The sequence below is a fragment of the Gracilinanus agilis genome, chromosome 6, assembly GCF_016433145.1.
Source record: "Gracilinanus agilis isolate LMUSP501 chromosome 6, AgileGrace, whole genome shotgun sequence".
NCBI lineage: Eukaryota > Metazoa > Chordata > Mammalia > Didelphimorphia > Didelphidae > Gracilinanus > Gracilinanus agilis.
Window position 1 is genome coordinate 224,978,049 of NC_058135.1, and position 13,082 is coordinate 224,991,130.

Consider the following 13,082-nt stretch of genomic DNA (forward strand, 5'->3'; position numbering starts at 1 on the left):
CAATAATCAAACCAACAGAGATCACAATTATCTCAATAGATGCAGAAAAAGCCTTTGACAAAATACAACACCTATTCTTAATGAAAACACTAGAAAGTATAGGAATAGAAGGGTCATTCCTAAAAATAATAAACAGTATATATCTAAAACCATCAGCAAGCATCATCTGCAATGGGGATAAATTAGGAGCCTTCCCAATAAGATCAGGAGTGAAGCAAGGATGCCCATTATCACCTCTATTATTTAGTAATGTATTAGAAATGCTAACAATAGCAATTAGAGAATAAAAAGAAATTGAAGGAATTAAAGTAGGCAATGAGTAAACTAAACTATCGCTCTTTGAATATGATATGATGATATATTGAAGAATCCTAGAAAAGCAACCAAAAGGCTAGTGGAAATAATTAATGACTATAGCAAAGTTTCAACAAGATAAACCCACATAAATCATCAACGTTTCTGTATATTTCCAACATAAACTCCAGTGACTATCATTTCCAGGATCAAATATAAAATGTTCTATTTTGAATCTAGCATCCTTCATTATATGACCTCCTTCTACCTCTCCACTCTTCTTTCATTTTACTCCTAATACTTTATGATTCAGTGACACTAGGCTCCTTACTATTCCTAAAATAAGACATTGCATCTCCTGGCTCTGGAAATTTTCACTACTTATAATGTCTAGAATTCTCTCTCTGTATCCCAGCTTCACTAGCCTCCTTTCAAATCCTGATGAAAATTACAAGAAAAATCTTCAAATCCCTCTTAAAGCTAGTACCTTACCTCTATTGATTGTCTCCAATTTATCCTTATGGGCATCCTACTCATATATATATAGTTATTTTCATGTTATCTCCCCCAGTAAATTGTTAGTTTCTTATGAGGAGGGATTTTTTGCCTTTTGTCTTTTGCCTTTCTTTGTTATCTCTAACACTTCCTAAAATGCCTAGTACATAATAAGTGCCTAATGAATGCTTAACTGATAGACTAATCAGAGATTACCCTGAGTTTTGGGAAATGGTGGTACATCTGATGGAAAGAGAAGTCAGTTGCTGTGTTTGTACCTCAAAGAAATCATAGATAAAAAGACTTGTACAAAGATATTTATAGCTGTGCTTTTTGTGGTGGCAAAAAACTGGAAAACGAGGGTATGCCCATCAATTGCGGAATGGAGGAACAAATTGTGGTATCTGTTGGTGATGGAATACTACTGTGCTCAAAAGAATAATAAACTGGAGGAATTCCATGTGAACTGGAAAGACCTCCAGGAATTGATGCAGAGTGAAAGGAGAAGAACCAGGAGAACATTGTACACAGAGACTGATACACTGTGGTAAAATCAAATGTAATGGACTTCTGTACTAGCAGCAATGCAATGACCCAGGACAGTTCTGAGGGATTTATGGAAAAGAACACTACCTTCATTCAGAGGAAGAACTGCAGGAGTGGAAACACAGAAGAAAAACAACTGCTTGAACTCATGGGTTGATGCGGACATGATTTAGGAAGTAAATTAAATGACCATCCTAGTACAACTATCAATAATATGGAAATAGCTCTTGATTGATGACACATGAAGAAACAAGTGGAAATGTGCCTCAGCTACGGGGAGGTAGGGGGTGGGGGGAAAGAGAGTAAGAACATGAATCATGTAACCATGAAAAATTTTTTTCTAAAAAAATATAAAATTTAAGACTTCTAAACCATTAAAAAAAAGAAAGAGAAGTCAAAAGGAGAAGATGGTTTGGAGGATTAGATAAGCTCAACATATCCAAAACAAAACTTATTAAGACTCCAGGACGTTTTCTTAAAGCAGAAAACATTTGGAAATATGAGAATTAATAATTAAGAATTGTTTTCAGAGAGGTAATCAATTATCTGTGAAGTGATATAGTGGCCATATTTCCCAGTGTTGTGGTTATATAGAGAAAGAATAGGAAAGGGCCAAGGACAGCACTTTGGACAGAAATCATTCAGTTTAAGAAAAAGAGATCAGAGAAAGGAGGCAAAAACTAGAAGTGAATAGTGTCAGTAACACCTAGGGAAGAGAAAGGTGGCCAGTGGTGTCAACTGATCAAATGGGAGGCAAGAACATTTTGCATTATTGTTCTGCTCTGTTGCCTATGTCATCTTCCTAAGTGGTGTGCTCCATTTATATTTCTCCTCTACTCAGAAATCATTAGTGACTACCCTTTGCCTAACAAAGAAAGTATAAACTGATTATCCCAGTATTCAAAGCCCTCCATAATTTGACTCCAAATGGACTTTCCAACTTTATGTTTTAGCCAAATTGAGCATTGCTCCTCTATTCTCACCTTGCCATACTCCTTCTCCTTCACCTATAGGTCTGAATAAACCATTCCTTTCCCACTCTTCTTGTTCAGTTAACATCTCTTCTGCTCTCTTTCTCTTTGAAGACTCAACACAGGTAGCCTTGGGAAGGGATGAATATGGGGCAGAATAAGCTCTCAAATGTATTAGATATTTTTTCATGCCCATGGAAATATGTGCAATATATTTAATGTACCTATTATAGTATAATAGTTAAACTCCTTAAATGGGAACATATACTTCCAATTTCAAGTAGGGATGAAGAAGACCCATCCTAATTTGTGAAGTTCTTGTCAACCCTTCCATGGCCAAGAAACAGATATTGAGGAACATGAGTAGAATGTTAACTTGCATATAACAAAATAACTGGACATAATTCTCCTCCATGTATTTTAAACTGGGGAACAACACAGTAATTCTGTGGGCTGAAGAAAGGAATCCCAAGATTTTCTCTCTGGCTATATTTCCATTCATGAAATGTTTCTAAATTAGAATTGACTACATATTTTCTTCAGCAGACTTAAAAAAGTCATTAGATTCTTGAGAAAAAAATAAGTTATTTTATTTGAACTTAACTGTTTATTCCATAGTGATGATCTTATCTAGTTGCTAATATGCCAAGACTAGGAAGGAAGTCTGGGGATAAAATGATCTTTGCTTAATGCTAGATTTGAATGTAGCTTTTGGTGAGCTTTGGAGCAATGAATTCCTGCTGTGATTAAAGAGGGATCAATTGATGGTTCTGCTGATTGGAACTGATATTATTTTGTTTTTCTTCACCTTTTCCTTCTGTTTCTTCAATTCAAATATTACAGGAATGGGCAATATGTATTTTTCTTTTACATTTAAATATCACAACCTTTCTGTCATTTCTCCCATTCATTGCATTTGTATTATTTCCAGTTATTTTGTTGTTACAACAAAGTTTCCATGAATATTTTCATATATACATAGTTTTTTACCCTTTCAATAATGCCGTTAAGGCCAATGAACATGAATGCCTTTACAACTCTTAATGTTTATTTCCATCTTGTTTTCTAAAAAAAAACCCAATTCACAGCTGCTCTACTAATGTTATATTAGAACAGTTTCTCCATGACCCCATCATGATTTAATTTGATCATTTTAACCCATCTGGCTCTCAGTTAACATACATTACCAGGGGGTGCAGCTAGGTGGCTCAGTGGATTGAGTGCCAGGCCTAGAGAGGGGAGGTCCTAGGTTCAAATATGTCCTTAGACACTTCCTAGCTGTGTAACCTTGGGCATGTCACTTTACCCCCATTGCCTAGTCCTTACCACTCTTCTACCTTAGAACCAATACATGGTATTAATTCTAAGATGGAAAGTAAGGGTTTAAAAATAACCATACTTTAAGAGAACCTAGATTTGCCTAGATTGGTCCATAGGTAGTAGACACAATCTGTTGTCAGAACCGTACTCTTTCCAAAACCAAGTATTTTCAACTTGATCATACACAGTGGAACTTTTGTTCCGTTGCTACAACATCCCTTGAATAAAGGATTACTTCTATAGTATTGTAAGAGGGGAAACTAGATATTTAAAGTGTAGTCGCCAGAAATTGGATTAACTTGATTTTAAATTAAAAAAAATAGACCCAAGTCAGGATGACTTTTATGGAAGTTTAGGGAAATAGAGAGAGAGAGAAACTCTGGTCCGGACCAGAGATCTGGACCAGATAAGAATTTAGAGGTCCCAGGAAAGGAGCACAGAGGTTAATTAAACAAGGCTTCTAGCCACAAGGCCTTTTACAATTAAAGAGGCAAGAGAGGCCTCCTTGAGGGTAGAGCCTCCAGAAACGCCAAGGGAGGAGAAAGGAAATCAGCCTAACTTACCCATGTGACAATTCAGAAGGAAGCTGTCTGAGGTCTCGCCAGAGATCCTTCTACACCGAGTTCAAAGCACCAACTCCCTTCACAGGAAGTTACCATCATATTTAAAAGATAGCATCTTTCGTCACTTCCTGCATCCACCTCCAATTTCAAGTGGACAAATGGCAGCCTCAACACTGTTTTGGACTGCCCAAAGGGCAATACCTTGTTCTTGATTTGTTACTTATTGTCATGTGTGGGTAACTAATCTTCCCCTTCCCACTTAATTCTAAGTTGTGTGGGGTAACATTATTTCTGATGGCTAGAGTCTAACAATGAATAAGGATGAGCTAATTCTATTTATACAGTTTGATGAGTGTTAAGTAAGAGTTTTGCAGGAATGCTCTCTAAACCATTATTGTCCCACCAGAAACAATATTGGATTATGTGTATGCTCAGACTTAGATCTACTAATTTCATGCAAGTGTATGAAGGCTCTCTAGATATCTATTGTATTTAACTTTTCTAAGATTCTATTCAGGGCAGCTGGGTAGCTCAGTGGAGTGAGAGTCAGGCCTAGAGACAGGAGGTCCTAGGTTCAAACCCGGCCTCAGCCACTTCCCAGCTGTGTGACCCTGGGCAAGTCACTTGACCTCCATTGCCCGCCCTTACCAATCTTCTACCTATGAGACAATACACCGAAGTACAAGGGTTTAAAAAAAAAAAAGATTCTATTCATTTCCTTAACTTCTTTCTTATTTACTTTTGGTTATATTTATCTATTTCTGAGAGGGGACAATTAAAGTCCCCTACTATTATTATTTTGTTATCTATTTCCACCTGTTTCTCATTTATTTTTTCCTTTAAAAATCTGGATGCAATAGTACTTAGTGCCTAGAGGTCCAATATTGATAATATTTCATTATTCATAGTATACCACCCCCAACATAATATGCTTATCCTGTTCATCCCTTCTAATTATGTCCATTTTGGCTCCTACTTATTCAGAGATCATGACTGCTCCCCTGCCTTCTTTGGATCAGCTGGGAAATAGTATATCCTACTCCAGCCCCTCTACTTTACTCTATGTGTCTCTCTCTTTTTTTTCCTTTCATCTAAACAACACACATTGTTAGATCCTGGTTTTTGATCCTTTCTGTTATCCGTTTTCTTCCCATAGGTGAATTCATCCCATTATACTCAATGTCATAGTTACTAGCTGTGCATTTCCATCTACTCTGTTCCTCCTCTCTGTTTGTCCTCTTCTTCCTTTTTCCCACTATTGTATCCCTCCTCAGATGTCCAATACCTTTCCAATTCACATCCCTTCCCCCAAATCCCTTGTTCTCTCCCTTTGCCCTGCTAGTCCCAATTGGCTCACTTTTCCAAAGGATCCTCCTTTGTCCTTTTCCCATTACATTCTAATTCTTATTCTATCCCTTTCCAAAAATTCCTTTTTTTTATCCCTATAACCATGCCTTCCTACTTCTTGATATAAATTTGATTCTAAAAATCCCACCCCTATCTTGTCTTGAGTTCTTCCCTATCCCCTCACCTTACCCCCAACCTCTGGAATTTTTACCCTTCTAATTATAGATGTTGCTCTCCCTTTATCCCAGGTCTGATAAGAATAGGGTCCTAGTACTACTAGACCTCCACTCCCTTCTCCCCTTCTCTGTGTCTGTTCCTCCACTCCCTCCTCCATATGAAATAGTCAAACCTCTTCTTGGTCTATTCCACTACAAGTTTGGCTCATCACATTACATTCACCTCAATCTCAAGTCTTCCTTCATACAATACCCAGGCAATGATGCTATTTCCAGGGACCATAGTTGACATTTTCCCATGCAGGAATTAAACAAATTTGACCTACTGAGCTGTTTTTGATTAGTTTTAAATTCCTTTGTAATTTTTTTATAGAGAAAATTTTCTGTTAAATTTTGTGTTTTTCCCTAGGAATAGTTGAAACTCCTTTAATTCACTGACTTTAATTTTTTACTTTTTGTAATTATGGTCATCTTTGCTAGATGTTATTCTTGGTTGTACACCCAGTTCTTTTGCTCTACAAAATACTATATTCCATATCCTGTGTTCTTTTAATGTTGTGGCTGCTAAGTCTTGTGCTATTCTGACTATGGTTCCATAGTATTTAAATTTTTTCTTGTTGCTTGAAGTATTTTTTCCTTAACCTGGGAGCTATGGAACTTAGCAATGATGTTCCTATTCATTTTTATTTTTGAATCTCTCTGAGGTGGTGATTAGCGGACTCTTTCAATTTCTGTTTTGCCCTCTGATTATAGAATTTCTGGGCAGTTTTCCTTGATGATTTCTTGGAGTATGGTGTCTAGGCTCTTTGTCCTCATAACTTTCCAAGAGCCCAACTTATATTGTCCCTCCTTGATAAATATTTGTGATAGGGTGTTTCATATTCTCTTCTATTATTTCATTCTTTTGATTTTGAATTACTATTTCTTATTGTTTTAGGAAATTGTTAATTTCCCCTTTTCTAGTTCTAGTTCTTAATGCATTATTTTCTTCTGTGAGTTTCTGGATCTCTTTTCCCACTGGGTAATACTTTTTTTCATAATTTTCTTATGCTGCTCTTAGTTTTTTTCTAATTTTTCTTAAATCTCTTTCACTTGGTTTTTTAAGTCTTTTGTAAACTCATCTAAAAGCTCTTTTTGAGCTTGTGGCCATTTATTATTATATTTCTTTGCTGATTTAAAATTGATAGTTTTACTTCATTGTCCTCTGAGGTGGAGCTGAGGTCTTCTCTGACTCCATAATAGCTATCAATAGTTGTGTTCTTTCTATTTTGCTTGTTCACTTTTATTTATTTATTTTTAAATTTTAGCAGCCAGGCCAATATATTTAATTATTAGTTTTGTTTTGTTTTAAAACCCTTATCTTCTGTCTTGGAGCCAATACTGTGTGATTGGCTCCAAGGCAAAAGAGTGGTAAGGGCTAGGCAATGAGGTCAAGTGACTTGCCCAGGGTCATGCAGCTGGGAAGTATCTGAGGCCAGATTTGAACCTATGAACTCCCATCTCCACTAAGCCACCCAGCTACCCCCTAATCATTAGTTTTTTTACTGGACTCCCAGGGTTCCTATTTTGCTGGGATATGCTACCTCAGGTTTCAAGATTTTTTTTGTGTTTGTTTTTACTGAGTCCTATTTAGTTATCTTACTTTTTATAGTTCAGGGTCTGCTATAATCATAGATCTGCCACTCAAGCCCCAATCTGTGATAGACCTCAGATTTTTAGATTAGAGTCTGCAGGCAATTCTGCCACTGCTACTGCAAGTAGCCAGTCTGCCTTCCCTTGTAGCAGCAACCAGGGACTTTATTCTCCTGGGAGTGACCAAAGCTGATGAACCCTGGTCCCTTGCAGTCACACACATGCAGTACACATTCCTTCCTCACCTACTCCTCTTCTATTGCTACAGCCCATGACAGAGCAAGTGTTTGGTTTGAATTTCTTGAGCCTCCAAAGTCTCTCATTCACTAGCATGAGATTTGAGCTTCTACCCTCAGGGTCTGGCAACCACAGATTCTTTGGTGTTCACTCCTTAGATCCCCAGCTGGAGGACAATGCAGAAGGCTGCAGCAGACATAACTGCTGCCAGGCCCCTATGCCTGAGGATTCCAGTTGTATCCTTTGGGATACAGACTCCTGGGCTTAGTAAGCAATGTGGGGTTGCTGCCCACCAGAGTAACTGAGTTGATTCTACTCATTTTGTTCTGTTCCAGCCCTCAGGGCCTATAGGGGTAGGACCTGAAGCCAGGGAAGTCATAAACCTTCCTCCCTAGTTTTCCCAGGCTGTTCAGCTTCACTCCCAACTCCTGTCTATTTTTGCCACTTTGCTTTGATTGGTTGTTTGGGGGGGTACAAAGAGGGCAAGAAATTTCATACTCTACTCCACCATCTTCCCACCATATATATACATACATTATTTATTTATTTATTTATTTATTTGTTTGTTTGTTTATTTATTTTTTATAAACCCTTACCTTCCGTCTTGGAGTCAATATTGTATATTGGCTCCAAGGCAGAAGAGTGGTAAGGGTAGGCAATGGGGGTCAAGTGACTTGCCCAGGGTCACACAGCTGGGAAGTGTCTGAAGCCAGATTTGAACCTAGGACCTCCTGTCTCTAGGCCTGGTTCTCAATCCACTGAGCTACCCAGCTGCCCTCCCCACTATATTTTTAATAATACAAAATTGAGTCCTTAATTTTAAATAGACAATTACTGTGCCATGGTTCAAAAGTCACCTGCATTGGGGGCAACTAGGTGTCTCAATGGATAAAAAGCCAGAGCTAGAGGAGAAGGCCCTGGGTTCAAATATGACCTCAGACACTTCCTAGTTGTGTGTCCCTGGGCAAATCATTTAATCCCCATTCCCTAGTCTTTACCATTCTTCTGCCTTGGAGCCAATATACAGTATTGATTCCAAGACAGAAGATAAGGTGTTTTTTTTTTTTTAATTCATCTGTGCTACTGCTTTGGTCCACGTTTATAGTTATGCTCTTAAGGATCTTTTATGCACAATCTGTTATTGTAGATGTAAACAAAGGGACAGCTTTGCCTGCTAAGCAAGACACAGTAGTGTCTTAAGCATTATTTGGGCTGATATAATCTGAAGGAAACATTTTACTGTGTTTTCTCCTGTGTAATCTGCCTATAACTTTCTCTTATCCTGTGAGATTCAGAGATAATTCTGAAAGTATCTATTTTTTTTACCCTGAAAATGTCAACAAATGCAAAATGTGGACTCTGTTTTAACTAAGGCAGTTTATTTTAATTCAGTGTTTTTAAAAATATGTTCTCATGACAGAGTGGATTATCTGACAGGACATTTATGGGGATAGCTATGTACATATGGCATGTTTTAGAAAAGGGCATTAGATAGCACCAGACAACCAAGTCATACAGGAAGATGCTGGGCCTTAGGGCAGACTGGATAAGATGGTTATACTTTTGTTCACAAGCAGTTTCATGTGAAAACATTAAAGGTGTCCCAGTTTCAAAAAGAAAATGGAATTCTGAAATAGTAAAACCTGGTGAGTGTAGCATTAGCCTAAATTTATTTTAAATATTTTTTCTTCCTTTCCTTTCCTTTCCTTTCCTTTCCTTTCCTTTCCTTTCCTTTCCTTTCCTTTCCTTTCCTTTCCTTTCCTTTCCTTTCCTTTCCTTTCCTTTCCTTTCCTTTCCTTTCCTTTCCTTTCCTTTCCTTTCCTTTCCTTTCCTTTCCTTTCCTTTCCTTTCCTTTCCTTTCCTTTTTCTTTTCCTTTCCTTTTTCTTTTCCTTTTCATCTCCTCTCCTCTCTTCTCCTCTCCTCTCTTCTCCTTTCCTCTCCTCCTTTCTTTCTTTCTTTTTTTCAGGTGAAAAGAAGAGGCCAGGCTGATACTGAGTTTGTTCCTGTGCTGGGTGAATTGAGGACGAAGCTGGACAACTTATGCTCATGGCTCTCCTAGAGAAGCACAGAGTGAAGCGGCAGCGCCTTGACCGTCTATTTGAAGGTCAGACCCAACAATGGCTTCTGAGCTACAGTGGGAGGAAGTCACTGGGGTGGGCACCCCCTGCACCTTGTGCACTTTCTCACTGCTCACAATGTCTTAAGTCCCTTCATGCTTCGATAACTGGGAAAACAGACTATTGCAGTTGGTTTTACCTTTGTTTGGAGTAGGAAAGCAGCATTATGAATCTATAGTAAATATTATCACCATATTATAATTTCTTTCTGGACGACTCCCCAGATTGCCATTAGGCACACACCTCTTCCCCCAGGTGGTGGCCTACTTGTCTCTGATCTCAAACACATTTTACATGAGCAGAGTCTGACATCACCTTCCTGATCTAGATGGGGTATTGGGATAGAAGGAATACAGGGGTCCCTAATATGAATTGAAATTCTACTGCCCAAAGTTCTATATGAAATATCTCTCTTATTATCTGAAAACGATGCTAGTTGGAACAATTTATTTCAAGATTTGAATGGCTTTTAGTGAATTGGGATGCTGGTTTCCCTTAGTAGAGTGTTCAATAACTTTAAGAGAATCTTAATTTATTTTTATGAGTACTTTTCTTGGTTTTTTCTATGTGTAAGAAATATATATGTGTATATTGTGTTGGGTATTTGCAATTTACAGAGATATAATGGTTATTTAAATTCTTAAATTTTTTCCTTTTATATTCAGAATTATTCATTTTCTATAACAGATGATTTCTAGTGCTTTTGTGTAGGCAAAAAATGTTTTGTTCTTAATTATTTTCCTTTGGGGAGGACCCACTATTAGGGCTAGGTTTGGGGAATATACAATGACTATTGGGTGTACATAAGGAATAACACTTTTCTTTGTTTTCCCCCAGATTTGTGATTTCATTGGTTAGGGAGCCCCCCCCCCCCAATTAAGAAGCAATGCAGATCAACTTGTTAACAACTTATAGTTTTAGAAAGGGTCAATGACTTTCCAGTGGCACAGAGCTAGTATATGTCATAGGCTGACTCTAATGCTGACACTCCATCTTAGATGCTAAGATGCTGTCTTTCAAGATCCTCCTTAAGGTAATGAAAACATTTGTTCAAAGAAAAACTCCATTGCTGTGTAGCACACTGGGGAGTGCCTCTGGGGATGTGTCCTATCAAATTGAATATAGTCATACCAAGAAGGAACCAAAAGAAACTGTTTTCCAGGCTAATTAATATGCAAATTGGCATGACAGTTGAACAAATGAGTTCATATGTATTGTCTCCTATCATTTTGTATTTAAAAGCCATAAAGCCACTTTTTTGTGATCTTAAAAACTCTATTTCCTCTTTGACTCAGTCACTTTGTTTTCAGTATTTGTTTTGAATGTATAATATTCATTGTGTGTGTTCACATGTAGCTAGCATTGACCTGTACCAGTGATTCCTAAAGTGGGTGCTACCGCCCCCTGGTGGATGCTGCAGCAATCCCGGGGACTGGTGATGGCCACAGGTGCATTTATCTTTTCTATTAATTGCTATTAAAATTTTAAAAAAAAATTAATTTCCAGGGGGCTAAGTAATATTTTTTTCTGGAAAGGGGACGGTAGGCCAAAAAAGTTTGGGAACCACTGACCTATATGAATAAAGAAAAAACTTAGTAGGTACATCTTGTTATTCGAATCTCTCTACTTGTAGAGTTTTGCTTACATCATGATCCCAGAATTGTTTAAATGATAAAATCATCTGAGGTTCAATATTTTAGTGATCCCTCCAAGAGTAAGAAAGGAAGTGGCATTTATTCTCTCTACGTAATACAAAAGAGGTTCTCATGGACCCATTTAATATGCCCCACAGCTTACAAGTCCAAGAGTATGAGTAAGATCTAATTTCAGTTCTTTGCAAGAAATGTGTTTTAAGTTTCTATTTTTTGCAAGATTCTGTGCTGAAGTCTTATACTCTCTTGTAGTATCTAGCTAAATCTTGAAATGGCATTGGGTTGCCTATAGAATTCCATGCAAAGAAGACTTAAAATATTGCATTTTCTTTAGGGAAAGTAAAAGTATAGAAAAATGGAGGCTGCTCTGGCTTTTCCAGGGACATCTACAGTGAGCTTCTGATGCTCTAATCAATAAGGATGGATATGTTGATGTAAGTTGTATCCTCATTGATCAGGGATTTACTGATTTGTGCTAAAGTAAATAAATGAACACCATCTCCCCCACTGTCTTTTACAGAATTCAGAGATATGGTATCATTCACATGCATTTTATACAATGCAGAGATATAGTATCATTCACATATACACATACACACACACACACATACCATACAATCTCTATACTACATTTGTGTATTTGTATATATGTATGTGTGTATGCATATATACATATATATGATGTATGCATATATGTGAGTATGCATATGTTATATAGGTTTGAGTATACACACATATATTCATATAAAAATATACTATCAGGTGGATAAATGGATCAGTGGATAGACTGAGAGTAAATGATAGTCCCATGGACTGGAATCAGGAAGACATCAATTCAAATCTAGCCTTAGATACTATCAATATTAACTCACAGAAGCAAAGGAAGATATCTGAAGTGATGGAAAATAAAATAAGTAGAACAAGAAAACAAATTGCATAATAACTTGAAAACAACATAGAGTAACAAAAAAATGGAAACAACATTGTGAAATTATAACGACCAAAATGAATCCCAAAGAAGAGATGTGAAAGGCATCTTCTGCTTCTTTGCAGAGGTTAGGGGGACTGTGGGTATAGAATATTACATATTTTGATAAACTATTTCCTCCCTCTTTTTTATTCTTTGCCATAAGATGTAGTTCTCGAGGAGGAGGGTAATATATAGAATATAAAAATAATAAATATTTTTAAACATTTTAAATAATTGCTTCATTGTGTTTTGTCATTCCATTCCTATTTGTGTTATCATTTTAATGAAGGTCTTATCACACTTAAAACATTCCCCCTAGGATACTGTGTTAACTATAAAGTTTTATAGAACTATCATATAACTCAGTTTTCATTTTACTTGAAAACCATTCCTTTCTATTTTCTCAGAGTACTGCACTGGAAAAAGCCATTGAGAGATTTGGGTTCAAGATAAAGTGCTTCTATAATCAAATTGGTTCCAATTTGGTTTGTGTAACTTCTCCAGTCTTCAGTTCTTTATTTGTAAAGTGGTGAGATTTAACTAGATTACCTCTAAGGATCAGTCTAAGCTAATAAATACTATGATTCCAAACAGCTAAAGAATCAATAGTACATACCACCACTATTCAATATTTTACTAGAAATTCAGTAATTTACTAGTCATAACAATAAGAGAAGAAGGAATTAAAATAGGTAATAAGGAAATAAAACTTACCCTTTGCTGATGATATGATGGTATACTTAGAAAATTGAAACAATTAA

General features: G+C 36.9%; 1 protein-coding gene across 1 annotated transcript in view; it reads left to right on the top strand.

The window, feature by feature from the left end:
* The first annotated feature begins 9,622 nt into the window (after positions 1–9,622).
* Positions 9,623–13,082, top strand: part of CTBP1 (C-terminal binding protein 1) — a 317,979-nt gene continuing 314,519 nt past the window's right edge. The window contains exon 1 of the mRNA XM_044682241.1: positions 9,623–9,686. Coding sequence (XP_044538176.1) covers positions 9,623–9,686 — 64 coding nt within the window. The remainder of the gene's footprint in view (positions 9,687–13,082) is intronic.